General features: G+C 42.9%; 2 protein-coding genes across 3 annotated transcripts; one reads left to right on the plus strand and one right to left on the minus strand.

Moving 5' to 3' along the window:
* The first annotated feature begins 1,835 nt into the window (after positions 1–1,835).
* On the plus strand, positions 1,836–5,567 carry Tbc1d22 (TBC1 domain family member 22). Of its 2 annotated transcripts, none has more exons than XM_071710308.1 (8): positions 1,836–2,130; positions 2,873–3,053; positions 3,139–3,692; positions 3,771–3,901; positions 3,992–4,246; positions 4,342–4,591; positions 4,675–4,898; positions 4,977–5,567. In XM_071710308.1, the coding sequence occupies exons 2-8, from the start codon at positions 2,971–2,973 to the stop codon at positions 5,121–5,123; spliced, it is 1,644 nt and encodes a 547-aa protein (XP_071566409.1). In that variant the 5' UTR covers positions 1,836–2,130; positions 2,873–2,970; the 3' UTR covers positions 5,124–5,567. The 2 variants fall into 2 exon arrangements, with proteins under 2 accessions (XP_071566409.1, XP_071566410.1); XM_071710309.1 differs by lacking the exon at positions 1,836–2,130 and adding an exon at positions 2,192–2,771.
* Positions 5,568–5,830: 263 nt separating this feature from the next.
* Apoltp (Apolipoprotein lipid transfer particle) lies at positions 5,831–24,873 on the minus strand. The gene is made up of 27 exons (XM_071710300.1): positions 24,511–24,873; positions 24,272–24,434; positions 23,634–23,678; positions 21,543–22,623; positions 21,027–21,390; positions 20,597–20,906; positions 19,856–20,355; positions 19,480–19,775; positions 18,829–19,339; positions 18,530–18,671; positions 18,273–18,446; positions 17,476–18,021; positions 16,473–17,379; positions 15,202–16,297; positions 14,603–14,893; positions 14,307–14,507; positions 14,059–14,214; positions 12,775–13,914; positions 12,331–12,692; positions 10,731–12,112; positions 10,242–10,426; positions 10,009–10,163; positions 8,375–9,549; positions 8,051–8,262; positions 6,862–7,875; positions 6,336–6,785; positions 5,831–6,199 (listed from the first exon to the last, which is right to left on the minus strand). Exons 2-27 carry the CDS (start codon positions 24,330–24,332, stop codon positions 6,113–6,115), a joined length of 12,843 nt encoding a protein of 4,280 aa, XP_071566401.1. The 5' UTR covers positions 24,333–24,434; positions 24,511–24,873; the 3' UTR covers positions 5,831–6,112.
* Positions 24,874–26,494: the final 1,621 nt, after the last annotated feature.

The following is a 26,494-nucleotide window of genomic DNA, read 5'->3' on the forward strand; positions in this document are numbered from 1 at the left end:
ATCGCCCGCGCGAATACGTCAAAGTATAACTTAGTATACACTCCATTATAAAGTATAATGCGACTTCTAATTATAGCTTATCTCGAACGTGCGAATGTTCATTTCTTTAACATCCTTCGTATTTTAATTGCGTGCGTATTATATAAATCCCGGGCGTTTTCCCGGCTGATTCCTGAACGTCGAGATAAAAATTCATCACTCGATACAGCTCATTCATCTCACTTTTATTCCCACCTTCCTCCACGTTTTTTATTCCGCCGTGAACAGGGCCTTCGAATCGCGGATGCGCCGGCAATCTTCATCCTGCTGGGACGTAAATGTGAAAAAAAAATTAAATATTCTCGGTATAATACGTAATGCATATAATAAATGATACTAAACTGTTGCGCAACGCCTGTACGTGTCGCAAATGACCGATACTATGCGCTTTGTTTCTGTGGAAGTGATTCACGTCAATGTATCAGAGGAGCACTCGAGATCTGCAAGATATATTCTCAATCAGCGATTTAAAGTTCAAATTTGAGCTTCTACATGAGATTAGAGATAACATAAAATATTAGCTGGTAGAATCCAGTAGATTCGGGCAGATTCGTATCAGCTCTGTAATCCATTAATTAGCATAATCACGAAGTAAGTGGTACTTACTTCGTGAGCATAATGCTCGAATTCTACCGGCAGTATTTGCCGATGTAATCTGACAGCAGATTTTCAGCAGAAACCGGCCAGAATCTACCAGTTTGCAACTATCTAAACAGATTAATAATCTAAACAGATTAATTAATCTAAACAGATTAATAATCTAAACAGATTAATTAATCTAAACAGATTAATAATCTAAACAGATTAATAATCTAAACGGATTAATTAATCTAAACGGATTAATAATCTAAACAGATTAATAATCTAAACGGATTAATTAATCTAAACAGAGATTAATAATCTTAAACAGATAATAATCTAAACAGATTAATAATCTAAAACTGGGATTAATTAATCTACACGATTAATAATCTAAACGGATTAATTAATCTAAACAGATTAATAATCTATTAATAATCTAGCAGATTAATTAAGTGAAATTTATATCATATTTTGAAACCGTAGATTCTGCTCGGCCTCTGCCGTCGTATATTTTATTGCATTTCTTGATTTCTAACAGATTCATAACATTCTTAATGCCCAGGTAACAGAACGTTCCGGCCCGTATTACAGCAATTGCAGCAATTACAGCAATTACATCAATATTACAGCAACATTCCAGGATTCCTGCAGCAATGTTGTAAGAGTCTCGATTCTCGCAATACAAACTGGAATTGCTGTAATATTAATAGAATATTCTACGTTAGTTGTTAGATTCTATTACATTTGCGCGGGCAAAAATTCCGGCGAGAAAAAATCTGCTCCCTCAGATTTGGCCATTACGTTACATTATTTACGTTTTGAATCGAATTCATTTGCTTACGTCGGCACCGATGCAAACGCGAGAGAGATAAACAACGTGCTGACACGAGTCCGCGCGACGTGTCTTTTCTTAACAGTTTTCTCTCTCTCTCTCTCTCTCTCTCTCACTCTCTCGCTTTCGGAGCCTTCTTCTCTTCTTATATTTCTTAGTAATTCTTAGCTCCTACCTCTTTTCAGAGGACAATACGGCCACGCTTTCGGAGCCGAGACATCGCGATCGTCGCGGTTGACAAAGTGACAAATCGCACGGGAAACGCGACGATGCGAGAAGAGACCGCGGCTCGCCTCGCGGCGGTGGCCAGCGGTGGCGGCAGCGCTCGCGTGACGTGACTCGCACGGTCGCGTCGCACGTCGAAATCGCGTACCTTGGCGTACCTGCTCGCCCGAGCGAGCAGAGAGTCGCCGCGCCGACGTTGGCCGACGTCGCGGCGTCTTCGGGAGCGTCTCCTGGACGCGCGCGGGAGAAAAGGAGCGAGTGGAACGCGGCGATCGTGCCCGGCGCCAAGATCGCGATCTATCGTGACGACGACGGCGACGTTGTCGTCGTCGCGACGCCGCCGCGGCGCAGGCGATACCGACCTACCGACGGCCAGACAATAAACTAGACCCCCTGGCTCCGCGGTCTACCTCGCGGGATCGTCGCTGCGTCGACTGTGACAGACGGGAAATGTAGGAACGCTTTTCTCTCTCGTCTCGTTCTACTACCCTCCTTGTGCTCTCTTTCCTCCGGTCCGCGGCTCGCGCGGCCGATTCCGACAATCCGACGCGGCTTACGCAACATAACCTTCTCGCTCCGGGAACGGCCAGCGACAACGGAACGGGAGACGGGACTCCCCGCTGCGCGGCACGTAGACGTGTCCTCCTCCCCCTCCCCCTTCCCCCCCCCCGTCGACTCCCGCGGACTGGAGCAGACTGGAGTGCGTCCTGCGTGTGGATACCGTGGATCTGTGGATTCGATTGCGGGAACGGGCCGCGGCGCGCGTCGGTGTCGGGCGCGTCCCTCGTCGGTGCACCGGGGGATCATATGTTATTACCACAATGCGTTTGTTATTACGGGGAATCCGTCCTCTCCTTCCGTTCCACTTGTCAGTCTTGTCACCGTCCCTTCCGTTGTTGTGATCGCTCTTGCAACAATAGTTAGGCGTTGACAGCCTCGCTCGGTGTTACGCTTGACATCACGTGTGTGTACAAAACTACAACGTGTGTACAACATGTTCCGTATTCTTGGATCACTCTTTGACCTCTCAGAAATGCTGAGCTTGTGGCCCGTTTTGGAGAATAACAATTGATACATTGTTAAATTTATACGTGTAATTATACGCGTTAATCTTAGCATATGTTTGTTACGCGAACTGTGATGCAACGATGACGCTTATGACGCTACAAAGGAGCACTCTTCTGGTTCTTGTAGATCTGACTGTCATCGCGAGGGTATGAGGAACGATCCGTGCCGCGGCAGCTGCATTGGAGGATTACCAGGTGCGAGCTAACTTTGTGTTTCCTTCCGCTATGGAGAATCAAGGTTACCACCATCAAGCCATCTCGACTCACCAGTCTTTCTGGAAGAAGAATACGCGGGCTGTACCGGGAAGGTGTGTATCCCTTTACGATTTTGCTTTCCGTGTACCTGGGTTTTCTCGCGGATCAACTTACTAATCGAGAAATCTCTCTTCGAAGGCCAAGCCTGAAGCAGGACGTCAGGCCCGGCAAGTTCAATCCCACGGCGATTGGGTCCGGCAATCTGACCGGTACCGCTAACAGCAGCGGCGGCCACGGTACGGGAAGTGGAAGCGGGGGCTCCACTTCGTTTCAAGACTTTCAGGAGAGCGTGGACGACGCGTGGGACTCGGGGGACGACGAATTCTGTACAGTCTCGGATGTGAGGATATCGAAGAGGGTCAGCCACTCGGCGGCCCTTAGCGTTATCAATAGTCATAGATCTGGCAATAAGTGTTCACAGCCGCCCCAGGCGAACGCCAAGGCGGTCCAACAAGAAATTATTCCGGAGGAGAAGAAGGCGGAGGCCCTTCAGAGGCTGGCGGTGCAGCCGTTGCATCTGCGCAACGTGAATTTCCACTCGCAGATGATTAACAGCCAGCACTCCGGCGAGGATGCGGATCTGAAGCACGGTGCATCGCCCCTGCACAGGCCGACGCAATTCCCCGGTAGACCGCAGCCGCTGAGGCAGACAAATGCTCCCAATAAATTTTTTATACCTTCGAAGGAGCAAGGTGCGTATCTGTTCCTTAGTACGTTTAGCAGCGATCCTTAAGATGAGGTTTAAAAAAAACGCTTGTAAATCTGCTTAGACGGCGAGAGCAAGGTGGACAAGTTTCAGTTACTTTTGGAGGCGTCCGTGCTGAATCTAGATGAATTGAGGCAGCTATCGTGGTCGGGCGTCCCTGCCAAATTACGTTCCGTCACTTGGCGGTTATTGTCTGTAAGTAGAGAAGGTAAACGTACCGCATCATCGAGCCCGATAGAACGCCGCCGCGAAGCGTTAAGCGACACCGCGTTCGTGACGTTGCAGGAGTACTTGCCGGCTAATCTGGAACGTAGGCAGCCCGCGTTGGAACGCAAACGGTTGGACTACTGGAACTTGGTGAAGCAGTATTACGACGTCGAGCGGGACGAGGGTTTTCAGGACACGTATCGCCAGATTCATATCGACATCCCTAGAATGTCGCCGCTCATCTCGCTGTTTCAGCAGACGACGGTGCAGCTGATATTCGAGAGAATATTGTACATTTGGGCGATCAGACATCCTGCGTCTGGTTATGTCCAGGTATTTGGCATAGCAACGTGCCTTTTTTATTCATTTCATTACGTGGTAAAGAGTCAAGATTCGTGTATCATTAATTCGTATATCCATTGTTGTAGGGTATGAATGACCTCGTGACACCCTTCTTCTTGGTCTTTCTGCAAGAGGCCATACCGATACAAGCCTGGCAGGATTTGGAAAATTACGACGTGGCATCGTTGTCGAAGGAGCAGCGTGACATTATCGAGGCGGACAGCTTTTGGTGTCTATCTAAATTCTTGGATGGTATACAGGACAACTACATATTTGCTCAGTTGGGTATCCAGCATAAAGTGAATCAGTTGAAGGAGCTGATACAGAGGATCGATGGTGAGTATCCTACTGTGAATTTACCGTGTCTAAAACATTTGTCCTTTTTTTTAACATTTTATGATAACATTTTAACATTTTAGCGCCGTTGCATCAACACTTGCATCAGCACGGAGTGGATTATCTACAATTCTCCTTTCGGTGGATGAACAACCTGCTAACCAGGGAAATCCCACTTCACTGTACCATCCGACTATGGGACACGTATCTGGCGGAGTCCGACAGATTCGCCTCGTTTCAGCTCTATGTATGCGCGGCCTTCCTTCTTCGTTGGAGGCGACACTTGCTCTTGCAACCTGATTTTCAAGTAATCCATCCGCCATCTCTATGCTACAATGCAGATAGAGATAAAGCACGATCGGTTGTCATACTTCCGTGATTGCAGGGGCTAATGTTAATGCTACAAAACCTGCCCACGCAAAACTGGACGGACTCGGAGATCGGCGTGCTGGTGGCCGAGGCGTACAAATTGAAGTTCACATTCGCCGATGCGCCGAATCACCTGCAGGCCCACGATACAACGACCAGGTGACCACTTTCAGACGGATTGGGTTGATGTTATTATGAATAGTGGCCAAACCGAAAGGCCGAGCGTTACCGTGTTATCGCCGGTACTCCTCTTCCGTCTCGCCGTCACTATGTACTGTGACGTTCAGTCTATCACGGCCATATCGAAAGTTTCCGGACTCCTAACACGCGGTCTCCTACGTTTCGTTCCCGCGTCGGCTATTAAGTTTTCTCGATTACTTTATGCGTTATAGAGTTTATTCCTTTGTTACATTGAAGGACTTTGCGAAAAGGATTTAGATATACTCGCCATGTTCCACTCGGGAACAAAATGTAAAATGCGTTTCAAGACGCGGAGAATGTAACGCGAATCAATTGCCATTTCCCGGTTTTCATTAAATTTTTATATATATAATAAGTCTCAGACATATTATATACAGATAATATATATAGACAGGAAAGTTTTATATATCGACCCTGTGTTGTGCTTTTACATGGTGATTATGCCGTTTTCTACCAGTCTTATATATTCCTATATCCCAATTATCACGAATTTGGTTTCAGAACTAACATTTACACCTTAATATCTCATATTGAAACGACATCATGATATTATATTTCATTTTATAGCATACGCTTTATTTTGATATATTTTATATATTAAAATATGCGACTTGCCATATGCCACGGATATATCTTGTAATTGTGATATGTAAAAGAATTGCAATCGTAGAATGTGAATTATAGGATCTATTTGATATCAGACTTTCAATTATCATTTAGAGATAATGCACGCAGATCTGTGCAAGCTCATATTTTTTATACGATTTTAATGGATATTTTTAATGCGAGTCAGGTTCAATGTCCCAATTTATTGCAAGACAAATCTTGGATTGGAAAGGGAGGTAGGTATATTACCTATATTAAAAGGTTTATTATAAATAAATACGGCTAATACCAGCGAATTATCTAGCATCTAGTATTATCTAGCTACGGCATTTCCTTAATTATATTTCAGTCGTCCTCTATATCGATTTGGCCATAATCTGCGTCGTCCAACGGCGGCATCATCGACAGCGACTCGTTGAAATTAAAGGTCTCCTGCAATACAGTAAAGGGACATTCAATTAGACATACTGCAGACAATGACAAATACCTGCATGATGTCGCAAGGATATTTTTTAGATTTTTTAAAAACATTTTTTGTTTGGTGCTTCTGATATCATACGGTACATACGCTCACGTAATCCACGTGCACAGGCGTCGGGTATATACACGGCATGCATTCCATCTGCGTGACACCGTTATTATCGGCGGTGCACTCGCAGAACTGACACTTGGTCGGCTCGGCTGTGAGGGCGATCCTCTTCGAGAAGACGCTCGCGAACTTCTTGATCGAGGCCGACTTCTCGAGACGCAACTTGTCCCCGCTGAATATCGTGCCGTTCGTCTCCAAGGATAGCGGCGTGCAGTAGCCCAGCACGGTCTTGGCGAGCTTGACCTGCCTCCTCAGATCCACGTCGCCGACCAGAACGCGGGAATCTTTCTTCGTGTAGGCCTTGGCCGCATCTAAGCCGTAGAAAATCTTGCTGATCTTCTCCTTCTCGAACTCGAAGTCGCTGTCCATCAATATGTGTAGAGTGATGTCGTGCTCCAGTAGTACTTGATGCAACACGGAGTACTCCAGCTGAGGTGAAAAATTAATTGGACAAGAATTCAAGAGTTATTATTCAAAGTTTATAAAACTTAGGAATCAGGATTACCGTTTGGTTTTCCGGTTCGCAATGCGAGCACGGCATCAGTATGAAGGACTTTGACACGCCAGCCCTGAAAACGAGCCGTGAGGCGAAGCCGATCGCGGCGAAGACGTCCTGACTGCCGCTGCCGATCGGCACGTGGTCGAAATAATCGACAAAGCGCGCCACGTTCTTCGTGAAGATCTGCCCATCGAGGATGATGCTCCTAGGTTTGTCGTGCACTCCATCACCACCGAACACTACCAAGGACCATCTGTTGCCCGTGAGATCTTGGTCGTCCAACTCCTTACTGAGCTGCGTGATCAGCAGCTCCATGCTACTGTTCATCTTTATCTCGCGATTACAGCTCTTGGCCTCGACGATGAACACCACGTCGGCCGACCGCGGCACCTTGTCGCCCTCCAGCCGCTTGAAACGACCCTCGGCCACCTGGCTGCCGTCCATCATGGTGCACGTGGTGCACCGGTCGGGTATTCGCAGATAAGTGTCGCGGAACAGACACATCTGCATGTACGACACCGCCACCGTGCACACCTCGGCCTCGGTGAGACTGTTCAGACACATCTCAGCGTACTCGGCTGGGTCGATCACGCCGAAACAGACGCCGAACTCCGAGCTCTTGTTCACGAACAGCTCGTCGCAGAACGTGGCCACCATGTCATCCTGCTGTTGAACCTTACCGGTGTGATTCGTCGAATCGGCGCAGTTCTCGCCGATAGACCAGCTATGAGCGAAGCTGCCGGTGTCTTTTAGGAATAACTTGTTCGAGCCTAGGACGTCGTCAAACTGTTCGTTGCTCATCGTGCCGAGGAGACCAGCCGTCTTCCCGTAATACCAGCCTGATAATTCCAAAGTGCATAGGTTGAACTTGAGATTACACTCCAGTCGAAACTGGTTGTGCTTGCGCTCGACCATCACCACGTTCTCCACTTGGTAAACATACGTGTCGTTGTCCAACTCGATCGGCAGCTGCAGGTTGCTCGTGATGTCCGTTGATTTCTGGGAGATCAGCTTCATTGTCTGGATAACGGCATAGCATTTAATGTAACTACTGTTAATAATTGATTTTGCTATTAAAATATAATGACAGACTATGGATTTTTTATCCTTTGTATTTTTGTAAGCATAAATTTTTACTAGTCAAAAAGTGAAATTTTAATTTAATTTTTATTGTGCAATAATAAATTCTACTGACATCATTGAAGAGGTCCAACTCGATAGCGTTGCTTCCGATTAGGACTATGATCTTGTGGGTGATTTCCTCCGCTTGTTGATCATATTTCACCAAAACTGCGAAAGTGTCGCGCACGAAATCCTTCGCCAATAAATAGGTACAATTTCCGGCGAAGTCGAAGTAACGTCCGTCAAAAGTAATATAATGCTGAGAGCCGATAATCATGGCTTGCGCTGAAACAGTACGAATTGTTTGTTAATCGTAGTTTATTATCTATTCGGTCAAAATTCGAAGTCTATTGGACTAAACTAAATATTGTTAAATTTTTGTGACTGCGAGACAAACCTTTGTATGGCGGTAACCAGTTTGACAGCTCCGAGTATGGCTTGTACTGATAATAAAGGCTCCAGAAGGTAGTGTTCGAGGTGACAAAGTACGTCCTGATGTCCGAGATCGCTCTGATCTCCGGTATCTCGTGGAATTCGGGCGTTTGATTGAAAGCGTGCCAGGACATGGGCAGTTTCTGCTCCAGGCACATCAGACCCTCGTTAGGATCGAAGATAAACATGGTCTTGGCTTCTCTGTAGCGGCTCTCGGCCTGCAGCGCCGTCTGACTGATGTCTATCATCTTGGAGTGCACCAGCCGGATGAGACCCTCTACCTTGAGCCTGACTTCGAAGTACTCGCAGAAATAGCTGATTCTGTCGTACAGCTGCTCGAGCTTGTCCACGGCGTAGTTGACCGACGGCAAATTTCGGAGTTCCTTCAGCTCCGACACGATCTCGTCCACGACGTCCTTGAGCTCCTTGCCGAACGGCACGAAGGCGAAATAGCGCTCCTTCACGAACTCTATCATCAGACCCGAGTATTTGTGCATGTTGGTCACTATATCATTCGCCTTGATGTCGCGGTAGACCTTGTCGATGTCGTGGGTGAAGTTAGTGAAGCGATCGAAGTACGGCGACGTGATGATTTCTTTCTTCCGGTCGTACAAAAAGTCCAGCATCTCCTTGCTCGCCTTCCACACGAGCGTCTCGACGTAATGGACGAAGCGAATGAACAGAGGTTCCATTAACTTCAGGAAGCGATACCATTGCTCCGAGATGGACGAGAAGATCGTAACCCAGAGATTCTCGATGTACTTGATGAAGGACACATGCAGGTTCCTGATAAATCTGTCGTACTTCTCGATCAGCTTCTCGATTATATTCGCTACTTGCGACAATGAGTCGCCTCTCAGTACAGCGGCCATAATCTCGGACATTTTATGGTAGGCGTTCTTGATGGTATCGATCAACCAGAGCAACGAATTTCGCAAAGCTTCCCCGGAGTCGCCCATTATCTCCCAGATTTCATTCAGGATGTTAGGAAGGGACTCAATGTGACTTCGCAGAGATAATTCGTCAATGACATATATACCGAAACCGACGATGTCTTTGATGTAAAAATCATTTGCGTTATAAGAATCGTTCAAATATACTTTGAGATCTTCAAAGTCGCGCTCGAGAATTTTCAAATCACTGAAAAGAATGGAGAAAAAGAGAATTGTATAGGTTGTGTACCTAAATTTACACATTATAATGTTTAATAATGTAGATAATTATTTTAACGTTTTTTCTATTATGTATTATACACAAATTACATTGTTAAATTCATAGTGTCAAATTATACTCAATTTGAGTCATTTTTAACCATTTCTATAAGTCGCCACTGCTCCTACTCAATGTGTCGTTAATTTAACTAAAACAATGTTAATTTAAACTAATACAGTTAAAATAATACTGTTCTGTGTTAAAATAATAAATTTTGACACACATGGTGGTTAAAAATAACAAAATATTATTTTTCAACTCAAAGTATTGGTTTCATCCTTTAATATTTAACAGTGTATATTATTTATATCATCTGTTTCTCATTAATATTTTTTGTAACATATCTGATAATATTAGAAGTATTAAATACAGATTTTTAGTACTTACTTCCAATCTTCAACGAATCCTGATACTTCTTCCTGAGCGTCCTCCCACACATCCATGATGGTAGCTCTTACTTCGCTCTTGATATATTGCTTCCAATAATCAATATCATTGTCCACGCTTTCGCACATTTCGTTGAAGGTTGTTTTTATAGTGGTCTAACAACAGTCGTGAGATAATTACTGTTAATTACATCGAAATTACATTAAACGAATATCTTCAATAAATTATCTTACAATAATATCACTCTTAAGTTCGGGCCGCCATCGCAAAGTTGAAGTAACGAGCCTCGAGTGGTTTAGCTTCAAGTAGAAAGAAACGTCCGAAATTGTTAAGTCATCATCATAGGTTCTATAAATATTAAACATGGCGTTTCGAGCATCCGGAATGTTGCCGTGCAACCTTAAGCTCACTGTCGCATCTACAAAATGAAAAATATTGAAAATAGAAAGATAAATCAAGTGGATCTCAAAAAAGATCGAAGAAAAGTCGAAGACAAAATTCTTTCAATTTTATTTCTAAAATAATAACTCACATGAAAAACAGAAGCAATAAAAAGATCAATAAAATTTATTTTAGTTTATAAGCTTTTTAAAATTTGTAAAATCGAATAAAACACAAAAGACACATATTTAAAAATTTCTAATTTTTCAATATTTTTAATATTTATTTTGGTCTTACCAACTTTTAATGTTAATTAAAAGTTTCTGTCTTGTAATATTTACCGGGTGTGTAATTCACCATCATCCATATGAGTTTCTCATCCGGATCCAAGAAGAACTTGCCGGTGGCGTTAAGTTCCGGTGTATTAATAACGCTACCATTTACGATGTACTGAGAAGGCGTAGGATAATAGCCGATCGCGAAATATTTGACCTCGTCATTGTTCACTCGTCGGTAGATTATTTCCCTCGATCTCCGGTCAATCCGACCGATGAATTCCCCAGTTTCACCCGGCATGTAACCGCGCGTGTACTGAGCATGGTTCACCGTCTCGGCCAGCATGTATTCTCGTCTATGAACGAATCCTTCGACGTCAAGGTCCAATTTAGTGGTGATATGTTTGCCGGCTATTTTGTAGATATACTTTCTGTTCGATTCGTCGCTTTCGTCCCTCAGCAATGCGGACAACGTTAACAATTTGTCCTTATTGTTGGAATAATCCGTAGTAAAAACAACGTTTAACAGATCCCTGTGGTCTCTTCTCATTAATACACCCTTCATCGTAACATTCTTCTGGAAGGTTGGATGATGAAAACTCAACACGGCTTGCTGTTGACTCTCCATCGACGTGTCGGTGATGTTCAGCCAATCGAAAGCCGCACCAACGCTCCTCGGCTTCTCTTCGTCGCGTTCCCATTGTAAATTAGCCTCGGAGTTCACTTCGTCGGTGGTGATCCTGTAGGAGCCGCCCAGGGTGAAGTTCCGTCGTGGGTAGGAGAAACTGAGGATAAGGAACTGATTGTCCACATCTTCGGTAGTCTTGTTCAGGATGTTCACGTGGTAGGACACCCAGGCGTCCTCAGCCAGGCTCAGCCAGGTGTTCTGGTCAAACTCGCCGGACAGAACCTCATAGTCTGTCTTCAACTGGATCGTCTTGTTTAAGTGCATCGCCTTCAGATGAATGTTCTGGCCGGTGTGGGTAGTCCGGATTCTGGACTCGCCGGCGATGTTGAACGCCGAGCTATTGTCCAGTCGGTAGACGTTCACCTGTTTGAACTCGACAGTGGGATAGTTGGTACCCTCGTTTCCACCACTGTACTCGTACTGGTTCACGTAGACAACGCCTATGGGCTTATAAATGTTCTCCACCGTGATCTGAATGCGGTCCTTGTCGAAACCGGCCCGGGACTCGCTCTTTGAATTATATTGAGCGTGAAACATCTTCTGGTCGTTATACGTCAAGGTCGAGTGGCCAGTGGTGACTTGCGGACGTTTCTTGTAGCCGTAGTTCAGAATACCGACGTGACGAGCGTTCAGAGGGACTTCTATGTGCAAAATGCCGTCCAGATTCGAATCCAATCGCTCGCTATGGTAATTGTAATCGGAATTCAGCAAAGCCGTGTTGTTAGGCCAGAAGAACTCGACGAATTTCTTATTCTGTTTTCTGTACACAGGAAAAGAAATAATTTAGATAAATTAAGAAAATAAAAGAAATACCCTTAAAAGATTATACACATATTTTTTTAGATTATCACACATTTGATAAATAAAATTCTTGAAAGAATTGATAATTAATATTAAAGTTTTGATTTTTAAAACATTATGCGAAAATATTAATGCTTTTCTCTGCAATTTCTCCTATCATGTAGTAAATTCACTTACAGAGTGGTAAGTATAACAAAATTGCAGCCAACGTATGCCAACTGCTGCATAGATATCGTCGCGTTAACGGTTCCGTTAACGTTATTCAGACTTTGGTAAGATATTCTTGCAGTTCCAACCTGCCGTCTTGAAGGATAAAAAAGATCGGCGTTAATTAAATTCTTCTCATTGGAATTAGCGTCGTAATTGAAGAGGAGCACCACCGTTTCCTCTTCGACGAACAGAGGCGTGTATAGAGAATATTTGAGCTCGATTTCCTTCTTGTCAAAGGTGATGTTAAAGAGATTGTTGAGGGATTGCATGGGCAACAATCCCCAAGATAGCCGGAAGTGCCCGTTAATGTCGCGCGTAGCCATTCGTATCTGAAATTTTACATTCAACTTATTCAAGTTCGTACTATCGCGTATTAATTTCATTGCTTATTAATATTAAAGAAATACAAACCGATCCGTCCGAAGCGTAATTGCTCTTCGCTCGAACGGCGTTGTAGCCCACCACGTAAGAAATATCCTGATTCTGCTTGTTAGTGTGATAGCTGATCAGAAATCGATGATCGTCATTGTTCGGGGGTGGCAGCTTTACGACAAACACCGCGTCAATGTTCTGCTGATTGCGGAAACCAATGGTCGCGTTGGTCTCAAACTCCCACGCCTTTCGATCGATGTCCAGATCGAAACCCACGTCGATGTTCCTATACAATCGGCCGGGGTTCTTGAAGAACACGTGAGTGGACAGCTCCTTCTTGCCCAGGTCCGTGGTGTCGTATCCCGTGATTAATTTCACGAACATGTCCTCCATGTAGTTCAATTTCCATCTCGTGGTTGCGTGACATCGATCGTCGTTCAGTCGATGGTCCAGCCGGACGTCACCGCTCGTGTTGGTCAGCATCAAGTTGCCTTTCACCGTCAGGATCCTGCTGTCGTTCCAGGGTGTCTCGGTGTGAATATATAGAGTGGTATTGCCGTTCACTTGCACGTTCATAAAGGTACTCAGCTGAAAAGTATTCACTTTACCAGCCTCTTGGATATCCGTGCGGGCTCTCACGTCCCAATTCAGATGGTTGAGCACGTTTGCGTCGAGGGAACCATTGAATGATCCGCCATCGACATCCAGTAGGAGACCGAATTTCTTTCTTCTCAGCCGCAAAACGAGTGGCTCGGTGTTCGCGCTCTTCGGCTCGGCCTTTACATCTATCGAAGAGAGAGTGTCATGCAGGAGGATGACAGAGCTGACGTCGTAAGATTTCGCTTGCAGTTCGTTCTTCAGCTCTCCCCTGATGTCGTACAATGATTCGTTGATCTGTCTCAAGTCACCGTGGAACTGGAAATGGGGTCTTTGCGACAGCGGCGTGTATAAATCGGCGCTGATCTTGTCGTTGTTTAAATTTCCAATCAGCTGATACTCTTGATCGCCGAGATGCGTTACGTGCACGTTTAACTTGGCGGTATTGTTTACGTGAATCGCGTTGCTGTAGAGGATGTCAGTCTCCAATGATTTTAAAGCTCTTATCCAGCTTTCCAGCTTTGCGGAAGCTTTCACGAGATGATACTCATGTTCTACTTGCCAGGCGGACTCAAAAGATATCTAGAAAGATAGCGGCTTGGATTTAAATATATTTAATTAATACTAATTTAATTAATATAAAAATCAAATCAACCACAAAATTGATAAAAAATAATTATTATACTTGTACTTTGATCAGATTACAAATAAATATCGATGCCTTACATGTTTTGATACTGGCTCTTCCATCCTTGCGTTGAACTTAACTTCCTTCCTATCTCCGGTGAAATCCTTTTTTACAGCAATTGATGTTTGCGGTATTTTTATAACGGGCGAATCGATCGCACCCGAAAGCATCATGTCCAGCAAAGCGTGCTCTAACTACGCGAAAAAGAAATCGAAATTTTTTATTTTGACAGTTTTTTTTATGCAAATATTTATTTTTATAAATTTAAAAAATTGTGCAAACTCACTCTTGCACTTCCAAGTACATCCAAGATCAATTTGTCTCCACGAATCGCAAGTGTACTTTTGTGAAGAAGGCCCTCGATGTCGTAGGTTGCGTTAACACGGACGGTTTTGAGAAATTCTAAAGGTGTCTTTATGTCGAATTTTACCAAATGCGCCTTTCCATTCTTAATGACTCGATATGTATAATTGCCATGAAATCCAGTCTGTGTAAAATTTTATGTGCTTAACAGATTTTCATTTCGATAGTATATTGTCAGTTATAAGAATATAAAATAATGCGTCAAATTAAAAATATTACCTCGAGCCACGTAGTATCTTTTTTTCTGATATTTATGTCCATGTCCATGAGGTAGGAGAGATTCTCCATATCGATGATAAATGCGTATAATGATGTTATTTCTCTAATTTTGCCGAACGATATATCAATATGTAGATCATTCTTTATATGAAAAACATCTTCTATGGTAAAGCTGTCGTCTATGACGATTTTTTCGGGTGGCAATTGTACTTGACCTAATATTTTATAGGTATAACCTTCAGTATCGATATCCAGCTCTGCCAATATATTCGGGATTATTGCAAGCCAGATCTACAAATAAATAAATATTTACGTTACATTTAATAATTATTAATTATATAACATAAAAATAATAATTATACTTCTATTTTAAGAAAATAAATATTATAATATTCTTCTAATTTTTAATTAATTTATGTTAATTTCTCTCGTAATTATAAATTAATATTCAAAATTTTAATTAATAGTATTTCAACTTTATAATTTAATTATATAATTTAAAAATTGTATAATTCTCTAATTTAAATTTTAAATTTAAATTTTAAATTTTAAAGTAATAAAGTTTTTTGAATCATAAGTTTAGTTATTTTTACAATTACCTGCAATTCCCCTCGCCAATAGAGAGCATCCTCATCCTCGTCCTCTTCCTCCTCTTCTTCCTCCGACTCAGAATCGTTCATCGTGGAACTTCTAATCCCCGGTTTCAGCGGAATTTTAACGGGTGGTGGTTTCGGTCCACCCATAGCCTTGACGCCGAATTTGGTATCTGCCAGTCTCACTGAGAATTCCGTGTCTACGTTCAACATTTGCTCGAGTTCTGTATACGTCACGATCAACTTTGTAATCACGCCGCACTCTTGCAGACCCTCGAGAGGCGTGAACACTATGTAGCTATAATCGAAATCGGTGATGTTGTTATAGTGCCAAGTGCCGAGGAAGCCCGCTGTGATGTTGTTATAACCGACCCTGAAGTCGGCCTCGCGTCTATTCAGCTTGACCACCATCAACGCCTTCTGTAACACCTCGAGGGGCGTCGCCAGCATGAGCTTGACGTTGAAATCATAAGTGGCGGTAAAGACTTGGCACAATGCCTCAACGCCCAGGGGACCGTTCGGGGTGACAACTTCCGCCACGACATGATGGTTGCTCTCCGACAGACCGAACCTGCCACGAACAAAGGCGAACTTCTCCAGTGGCGTGGTAACGTTGAACTCCACCTTGGACTCTTTCCAGTGTACGAGATTGCCGATTAGTTGACCGGTGTATTTGCGTTTATCCAGGTCAAGATTGGCCGCGCCGTAGAACCTCCAGTTGGTCATGAGACGCAGCTGGCACTTGAGCTCGCTCTTCCGATAGTTCATCAGAGGCGAATGCAAATGCAAATTGCCGGTCAAGTTGAACACGTCGTCCGATTGCTTGTCCAGGTGCCAAACACTGCGCGCATCGATCGTCTTGTCGGGGTTGTACTTGATCAGCATGTGTGTGTCCGCCGTTTGCGAGCGTAGTACCTTGTGTGTGACATTCACAGTCACCCATGAGTTGGAATGCACGGTGCTGATCAAGCCACAGTTCGCTGTCCACTCTTTCAGATCCTTGACCTCGCTCACACTAGCGTAGAACTCCGCCATCATATGCTGGGAGTCCTTCCAGTGAACGCTGCTGCTAGCTAGAATCTTGTCTGGCAGTTGCAGGTATCTGCAAAGAGAGCAAAAATAGAATCGAAATATACTTTTGATAACATCTTATTAGAATTAATAATTTTATTATTATAATTAACTTTGTTACATTTTTAATTATTTTTAATGTAACAGCGTTTTAAATATTCTATTGACGCATGCATAAATAATTCATATACCGGATGCGTGCTTACTTCGCGTTCAAGGCAGTCTTCTTCCAGTTTTCAAAAGGCGTTAATAGCTGCGATTCTAATTTGACAGTAGTTATTTCCGGTCGCACGGCATAGTCCGTGCCGATTGACGCCTTGATCACGCTCTCCGGACCCCAGTCCAGAATAATATCCACCAGGTAATTGTGTGGACTACGTGCGATCAAGTCACAAGAGCCGGTAACTAGTCGACCCGGATAGGTCAGCATTACCATCGCGCTCCGTTTGATCCCGGGAGAAGTCGCGTTCATCAGATACACCCTATTTAACTGCACCATTGTGCCCAGCTTCAAGGCGGGATCTCTATTAGCGTCCCACTTGATTTCCGCCGCAAGCTCTTTCCGGTCCTCCTCGTGCATACCGCTCAGGGTCAGATGCACGTCCCGCCACTTGTCCAGGTGTAGCTCCACGCGAATCTCTCGCGTGGTGTCGACGTTCGTCATCGCCGAGTACACGTTGCCGTGGTATCTCGCTTCCACGTAAGACATTAGGCTGGTCGCCGACACCACCGTGTGATTCAGCACAAAGGCGTACTTGTCGTAGTCCAGCTGCTCGACGTACAGACCGACTTTAAGGTCGCTGTGATCCTGATACAACTGGCAATTGAGCAGAATCGGACTGATAAAGCTCGGCGATTTTAAGATCATTTTCAGGTGATGATTGACGATGACGGCCGACGATCGGTCGGAATAAGCGCCGCGCGCGGTCATGTTGTGACCGCTGAACCACGTTCCGGAGAACTCCAGGTCGTACTCGTTCTGCGAACGCTCGTTGATACGCGCGTCGAACAGCATCGAATTGAAGTTCGGGATCGTCAGATTCGTGTGACCTTCCATAGAGAATAACAAACCGCGCGGCATGATAATGTTAACGATCAAACTGATCTCCTTGCCTGTAAAACAGGATTAAATACAGAATTTCTAGATTTTTCCTATAGCCAAATAAATTTCATTTACAAATATGAACAATTGTGAATTTTGCATGTTACCTGGCGCGTATCCTATGAGAAAACTAGTCTTCGATTCGGCGCCAAGGACGTAGTGATTGACTCCCATCTTGAGGTCCAAGTTCTGGATAGGTTTGGTAACGGCTATCAACGCGGTCACTTTCGTGCCTTGATTCTGAAAGTACATCTTCGAGTAGGAGATAATGAGTTGCGCCGTGAGCTTGTGCCGGTCGTCCTTAAGATGCGGATTGGAGTTTATCTCGGCGTGGAGCTCCAAGTGGCCGAGAGCTTGCTGGTACCAGGCGCTTATTACAGCGTTGAGTTGTGGATAGGCGGTGGAGTGCAATTTCATTTCGGCGGCCTTGTACGTTAGCGTCTTCGACGAGCGATTGGACAGCGAAACCTCCAAGTGGAGGGTCTCTTTCCTCGGCATACGTTGCAACTGATAGTCAAGCTGAAAATCGCCGGCCAGACTGATATTCCGCCGGACAATGTAGCCGACCAATTTGCTCCAGACTCGCTTCGTTTGGAAGGTCAGGTCTATATCGAACTGAGAGACGTTGTTCTTCTGTGCGTTTCTAATAACACCTGGCAATTTTAACTTTTTTAGTATTCCATCTCTCAACTTTTTTTAGTTCTTTTATAATATAATCATAATACATTATTATATATATTATTATGATAACTAATTGGATTTTTAAACGCTTTAAAAGTTTAAAGATAATTAGAAAGAAAAATTATATTATTTTTCTAAAAGAAAATATTCGAAAGAGTTAACTGATTGTAAGTATAAAATGGTAATTGCTTGATTATAAATGCAACTGTGAGCGACGAAATACCTGAAATGGCAGCGACGCGTTCGCTATTGATAGTTAAATGGGCTACAGGATGATAGGTATAACCGTGATTGAACTTCTTCCTCGTGTAACCCAAGCTGGCATCTAAGTGCTTTGTGCCATTAATATCAAAACCGATGTCCATAAAAATCTCATCTTCGGAACGTTTATATGTACCTGAACCGTACAGACATTACTATAATATCTTCGTCAATCGTCGCTATTAGAGAAAACAAGATATAAATTTAGAAAACACTAACCTTTAGCAATTAGGGAATTACCAGCCGAATGAAATAGAGCAGTAACGTTATTATTTATTGTGTCAAAAGTGACAACAGCGCTTATTTCCCTGTTCACCTGCGAGCCAGGCGTGTCGAACATCAACTTAAACGTGCTAAACTCCTGGAAGAAAATTAGCTATAAAGAATATCTGTCGCTTTCACAATTTTACTATAATTCTCATTGAATATTAATATCGTCATTTACTTATCACAATTATTATCGAAAATAATTTATACGAAAGTATTATATAAAAAATGATTGGTGGTTCTGATTATACCTGAGTCTTATTCCAACTGTATTCCAACACGTAATTCTTGGCGGTTGGATCGGCTTTGAGCAGGGAGACCTTGAAGAGCGTGAGACCGTCTAAAACAAAATAGGGCGCACTAGAATCCTTAGTCACGTTTGTAAATTGATAATCGGTGCACATCTTTAAGCCTATCAGTCTGTCCAAGGCGGCCCAGGTGCAGGTAGTGTTGCTAATAATATTCTTGGGCACGACTGCGAGGTGTCGCGAGTTCTTCTGATTCTGATCGGCTACCAGGACACCCAACGGTCTCTCCTGGACCTCGCCACCGTTAATCTTGATGAGAGCGACGTCCGAGACTAGCGAAAACACTTCGATCTTGCGGCTCGGTAAACCCAGACTGACGTGCACTAAACGGGTGTTGTTTATATTCAGATGAAGCTGCATAGTTCCGGAGGAGTAAAGGTTCGTTCGCAGCTTGAGCCCGGCGGATTTGTAAAAAGCGTCCACCGTCATTGTGTTCATCATATCGATACTCATACTGTAAAAAAAATAAAAAAAATAAAAATAAAGATAGAAGACTAAGATAGATAATTGCAGATAAACTTAGAATTTTTTATAAAATAATTTTCGAAAATATTAAAGGTGACATACACACATACATACAGAAAGAGTACAAACCTGGAAGCAATATTGGCAGTGAGTTGAAATTCCTTATCGGATAGTCGAGCGTCGTTGAGCATTTTTGAGATCTTGAAGTAGCAAGCCGCGGAACCGGCGAGATCTAAACGAATTGGCAGTCCGGACCCCATCGGTACTACGTAAGAAGAATCCAAGAACATCCCAGCCTTTTCGTAGAGAATTTCCTGCATAGCCAGGAACTCCTTTATCCTCTGCCAGGGATTGAAATTCGCTATTGCAGCCCTCACTTGCTTGTCGCCGTCCAGCATCGTGAACATCAACTCGTTCCCGAATATCTTTCGCAATAAGCAAGACACCGTAATATTATTACAATTAGGATGTATTTTTATTTTTATTTTATTTACTTTTCTATTACCTTGTAACCGAGACTTATTTTCGGATGATCGAAATTATTGTCGATAATATTAGGCAATCGTTTCACACCGTCCCAATAATTCTCATTCTCCGGTGCCGATCTAAAACGTCTGAGGAAATTCTGGAGATGATTCGAAATTCGTTCGTTACTGTAAATGCCATCCGGACCGAAGAGATTCTCCGCGTAATATTCGAGGCCCTCCATTCGTGCTGTGATTTCGAACAGATTCACGGACTGCCCGAGGAAATCGGTGGTCACGTTGAAAGTAAGCGATCGCGGCACGTATGATTTCGGTGAGAAGATCAGATTCGTCTGATAATTCACGCCAACGTTATATTCTTCGGAGAAGAAGGAGCTCTCGTAACTGCGCGAGAACTTTCTGATATCACTGTTGAACTTGTTGCCGATGTCCCGATCCGTCAGCAGACTTTGGATCTCGACTCTGGTAGGCGAGGCAGAATTGTACAGATTCGTCAAGTGGCTCCATACGAAAGAACCGACTGTAAATAAATAGGGAAAAGAATTATAAATTAGAAAAGTCATTTCTTTTCGTTAAAAACTAGAAGCGAGAATAAATCAAGATTGCTTTAGAGTCTTAACCCTTAAAACTGCTTAAAAAAATGCACATATTAAATATCTATAAATTTTTCAAAACACTCGAATTGAACATCGTTCTCGATCTCCGAATGCAGAATGCTGTAATAAAGATTTTAATGATTAACTGTGAAAAGTGCAACGAACCTTGGTTGACTTCTTCTATTTTGAGAGTGTGCTTGATAGTCTTGATAACGTTATAATCGGGGCAACGCATCACCTGTAAGTAAGAAGCTATACGGATCTCCGTGTCTAACGTCGTGTTGCGGTAATAATCGAGGAGGAATTCGTCCCGAGTCTCTTCGCAGGACGGCAGCCTACGGTGAGCATCGACGGCGGCAATGCGAACTTCCATAGGTAAGAATCCACCAGTGTCGTCTATGCATTTCTTCAATTCCCTTTGCAAGTCCTTCGTTTCGAGTCCCATATTGCCGACAGCTTTCAGAGCTTCCAGCGTCTACAATTAAATTACGTACATTAAAAATTATTTTTATTTCTCACACGCTTCTACGTACGTGTATATGTTTCATCTTATATTTTACTACAAATAGTGAGAAGAAACTGATAAATATCTTACCTCTTTCGTCAAAGGAGAAGGATGAAAACGGGGCTCGCAGCCTTGCAAAATTTTCTGTTCAAGATGCGATAGGAACACGTTCACCTCTTCCAAATTACTGCAGTCAGCGTCGTTATTTCTGCAATACGTATAAATGATAGTCGAATAGCTGAGAATAAACTGGACGTGGGGAATTTGAGACTGGAACTCCAGTAGCTTTGAAAGAGCTTTGATAGTGTCGCGATCCGGTTGTGGAAACAGAGCGAAAGTGACGATCCAATTATTGACGGTCATCTGATTAACGTATTTCTTGATTATCAGGTCATTCATTACGTTCACCGCGGCGTTGCTATTTAAATATGGCAGTGCCGCGACAATGTGTTTCCTGTTGAATAAAAGAAGAGGAAAAATGTTGTTAAATTGCATTGAATAAAATAAATTTGTCACAACTTTTTATTTTATTTTTTTAATCATTAATCCTTCGACTTTTTTGTTAATAAGAAAAATGTTTCATCTAAAAACACGGCAGTTACGTACTTCCCGTTTTTGCAAATGCTGTTAGCTCTGCTAAATAGCTGCGACAACAAGGGATAATCCAAGAAGCGTGCCGAATGGACGAAATTAGTGAATACTTCGGAGAATCTCTGCTGCAACTCTTCGGCGTTTCCAAGTCTGCACATGGTCTTCAGCAAGTCTCTGGAGGTTCGCAGCTCACCGTGCATAGTCTTCCGGGTCTTCGCGTGATCGTACAGCAACGTGGTCCTCTTGACGCGAGGTGTACGTCGCACGAAATTATCCTCGTCTCTTCCGTCATCATCGTCGTCTTCATCCTCCTCGAATCCGTGGACGGAACTCGTGCTTTCCTGAACCAGCTGAAGGACCGTTCGAGACTCGGTTTTGGCACCGGCTTTGTCGCCGTTGGAGAGCGGCTGCAGCAGTCGTACCTCCTCGCAGACCACCCTCTCGTAGATATTATGATCGATCGTGATCTCGCAGTCGCTGCGCGACTTGAACAATCCGTGCTGGCGGTGCTGCTTTCGCGGACTTCTGTAGGGATTCGACTGCACGACGGAGAAGTACTTGGGGCCGTTCCGGCAGTCGGCCAAGTGCTTGCTCTTCTTCACGATCAGGCTGGTCTTCTTGGCCTCGTACAAGCGGTAGTGGGTGTCGCAGGCGCCGTGAACGTCCACCTCGTCGCCGCGATGGTCCACGTCGAAACGCCGCATGCTGTTTTGCAGCATCGACAGGACGCCCCGCTTGATGTTTAACGCCCAGACCGGCTCGCGCCGGTCCGGGCACAGCTCGTGGATCAGCCCGTCGTCGAAGGTGAACCTCAGCGCGTGGCGCTCGAGGCTGGCCTTGAACTCGGAGCCGGCGCGATCCGGGAACTCGGGGTTGTACGCGCTACGATCGTGGCTGATGCTGGCGTTCAGAATTCTCAGGGTGCCCTCGCAGGGGCTGTCGAAGTGCACGGACAGGGTGGCGTCGATGTGCAGAGCCGAATCGTTTCTCGAATGACGGGACAGCAGGTGATAGCCCAGATTCGTGCTCACATCCGCGGAATATTTGTACACGTAATGGATATCTTCGTGATATTTGAATTTTCTCTCCAACGGAACTGAAAGGGAAGGAATAACTGACATCGTGTATATAATATTGTTCATTTATAATTACAGAACATTTTCGATTTTATGTATATTATTTTGCAACAACAGATTCCTAACATAATTTGAAATTTATTTTTCCTACGGAGAAATTAAAGAAATGAGTGAAGTTTTATTTCGCTATTTTCCAAACTTCGTGATTTTTTTACTTCAGAACATACATTAGAGAATACTTCCTATTTAATTCATTTAATTAGTAACACTATATTAAAGATGCGAGAAAGAATATAAAGAAATGAACATTAATATGTATTTCTGGAAGATAAAGTTATGTCTAACATTTGTTGCTTACTATGATTGACGTTAGTAAAATGTTTGTGCTTCGAAACATTTTTTTGTGTCTATCAATAATCTGTTTTCTTAATAATTATCAATTCCTCGTATTCTGTTATCTGTGCAACTACGCGTTTGTGTGCAAAAATAAACGTCAGAGTCCTTCACCTCGATAGACATAAGTTCTACGACATATTCTTCGAAATTAATTCAAATTTAAGCAATAAAAAAGAAATAGAAATATATATGTATTTGTATATAAAAGGAAAAAAAGAGAAACATTTCGGATTAAGTTGATAAATTAATTATAATTAGTTTGATAAATTAATCAATAAATTGTTACATGATATAGATTATTTATATTAGAAAATTTGTTTGTATGCGCGCAGCAACGCAAGCGAGATACTATCAACACGTTCATTTGAGTAAAACAATCGATTAAAGTGCAAAATATATTATCTTTCTTTGAAATTATTGACATTTACGAAGAGAAAAATGCAACGGAGAATAATTTCACGTTAGCGGTTTACAGAAAAAATGCGTGAGTCGTTAGAAAAATGAAACGGTTCTTCGTTTCCCCTTTCAACGATGCGCCATGGGATAAACTTGTAACTCAAGCCTATGGAAATATGATAGCTAAGTGTCGGAGGTGTGCTAGCCTGGACTATGTCTGCATGAAAATATTACCTACCCTTGCACTTTGTTCGGCCGCATAGCGTTGGGTCCTTGGCAATCTCTGTGTGAACAAAAAAAATCGAAAAAAATGTCACGCACATGTGAAACATCTGGCGCATATATTAGTATATATATTACATTAGTATATTAATATATTTTATAATAAATTTATTCGAAAAATAACACGTCGATTATTATACTAAGGCTGGAATATATATATTATATTAAAAAATTTAATATTATGTTATATTAAAAAATTTTAAATTCTTTGATAGAAATAAATTTCAATAATAAATAAATTTCAATAATATTTAATAATAATATTTAGTCTTTAAAAATTGGATTGTTCATTCAAGAATGACATTTTTAATACATTTTTATAAGCGCTATATTCCCAAACTATTAAATCACAATATAAATTCACATTAGCATTCTTTGTTTTTCGTTAATTTAACGCGTCGCTCAAGTTTTACGCGTATAATATGATTAAACCAGTTACTTCGAGATCATTTTCCTACAATATAAATCTGGCGAAACCCCTGATGCTGCGTCCCGTCGCAAAGTACACCGTCGTTCGATAACGATTACGAGCAAATTAATGAGACACCGGACGCCGTAATAAATATATACACACCGGAAATTAACGATAATTACCTCCTCGCGCGGCAGTTATCGCGCACGCGAGTGCAAGAAGCAGTATCGCCTTGGCGGTCATGGTTTTCCGGGGGGGGGGGGGGGCTAACCCTTGTCGCTTCCGGAATTTGCGGAACCCTCCGAGATCGCTCCTACCGCGTGGTCTTCATCCCTCGACGTGGGTCTATCGAAACATACGTCTCGTTATTTCGCCGAATCGATAGGGATCTGTCAATACGCGAACAATATCAAAGGGGCACCTCCGGAAGGATGAGGAACTTTCGCGATAAACGGTCCTCTCTCTCGCGCACCGATCACTGTATTCTTCTCTTCCTGCAGTTTCCCGCGTCACTTCCGATCCTTGAAAGTTCTACTCGAAGAGATCTTAAATCACACTTGGAGAGATGTATCTACGGAGATCTGACGTTGCCGCGGCGGCTGGGCGCTTTGTCCCGCGGCGAAAATATCCGCGATAACCACCCGGGCGATAAACCCGGGGTGTGGATCGGCGGCTTGATTGGTGATGAAGATGGAAGTGGAGAGAGTAGAGAGAGTGTGTGCGGCGTCCACTGCGTTACGACTAAATAAGTATTTCCGTTGCTGGTCGACCGACGAATGGCCGAACGACGAGGGAGCGGATCGGATGTTAAAGGTCTCCCGATGCTTTCTGTGTTTGCGCAGGGGTCGGAGGTCCGCTTACCCGATAAGATATAGCTGCCTGCGACCGGATCCTAGGAAGCCTCGTCTCTCGGCGCCAAGCGTGTCGCACGCTGGAAATCGTCGGCTTCGAATCGTCGAAATCGCCGGTTTCGCTGACTCGACTAAAAGGGAAGGGAGTATCTTTATGCAAATAGCTTAAATTACCTTGTAATCGTACGTCACATGCTTTATTTTCCGAATTTGTTTCTAAAAAGCAGAAAAACGCATCCGAACGAGACGGTCCCGAAAGAGATAAATTGACTCGCTCAAAATGATTGTAAAAATGATTGTAAAGATGCGCGAAATATTACGTAAACTAGAAGATGTAATAGGATTGCGTTATACTTTTCTCTTGCACATTCGAAATTGCTTGTTTAGCTTCTCCTCCGTACGAAAGATAAAGATATCTTTTTCTCTCCTAGTTTTAACGTTACGCGGAAATAACCGGACCTATCTACATTCGCATACAATTTGTCCGGGTATCATTGCTAGTGTGAACAATTCTTTTTAATTTTGTGAAAAATAAACGACGAGTATGTGGTGGATGTCGAAGAGTTTCAAAAATGATCGTTGCCTTTGAGTATCAACCTGAGGGTTCGAATAAACAAGAATAAAGAACGAAGAAATTAAACATAAGAAATTAGGGGAATCAGGGAATTGAGAAACCACATTTTAGTCCACAATAAAGGAATCGATTTATTATAGAGTAAAAGATAATAAAATTATTTTTTACTGTGCATAAAGTCTACGGATTAAAAAGCAAGTTTGATCAAATTCCAATTAACTTAATCGATGATTAATTTGCCAGATAACATCTGTGCTATTTTGTTAATTACAGAATGGATTTTTTCAAGTTTATTCAAAGTTACCCTAAAGGCTCCGTTCCTGATTCTTTACGTTTGAAGATGATTTTGACCAAATTTTAATTATATAACTAATGTTTATTTCTATCAACGTAGATTAACTTTAATCTCGGTTTAACTTACTCTTTATCTTCTTCTAATTTTCAGAACTAAGAATAGATTAAAAGTAAGTTAAACCGAGATTAAAGTTAATCTACGTTGGTAGAAATAAGTATAAGTCGATTAACTTTATTAAATATATAACTTTCTACGTAATATCTGCACTATTTTGTTAATTATAATGGATGGAATTATTTATTCTTTGCTATTAAACATAGAGAAAGAAGATTGAATCCGAGTTGTATAATTAGAAATGTTTTAGCTAATTCTGAATTAATTGTCGACCAGCTAATCGGAGCTAATCGAGCTCGCCCTAATTTCTTTTGTTCACTTCGCGTTCCTAAGTTTACTGTACACGCTAGTCGCCACGGTTGCGTTTCACGCATGATACGTACAGCCGCACAGAAGTTGTTGAAGTTGAAGTGCGAAGAAGATGAAAGTTCGTTCCGTTTCTCTTCATGCGCACTCTCTGCGCGCATGGATAGATCTGCCAACAAATACATACGCTACCCCACCTCTTCCGGTGCATGAGACCGCATGAAGTCTGATGAAGTACCTCACCTCGCGCAAACTGCCGAACATG

The sequence above is a fragment of the Temnothorax nylanderi genome, unplaced genomic scaffold (assembly GCF_030848795.1).
Source record: "Temnothorax nylanderi isolate EJ_2023f unplaced genomic scaffold, tnyl_v1.0 TNYL_tig0088_pilon, whole genome shotgun sequence".
In the NCBI taxonomy this organism is placed as follows: domain Eukaryota; kingdom Metazoa; phylum Arthropoda; class Insecta; order Hymenoptera; family Formicidae; genus Temnothorax; species Temnothorax nylanderi.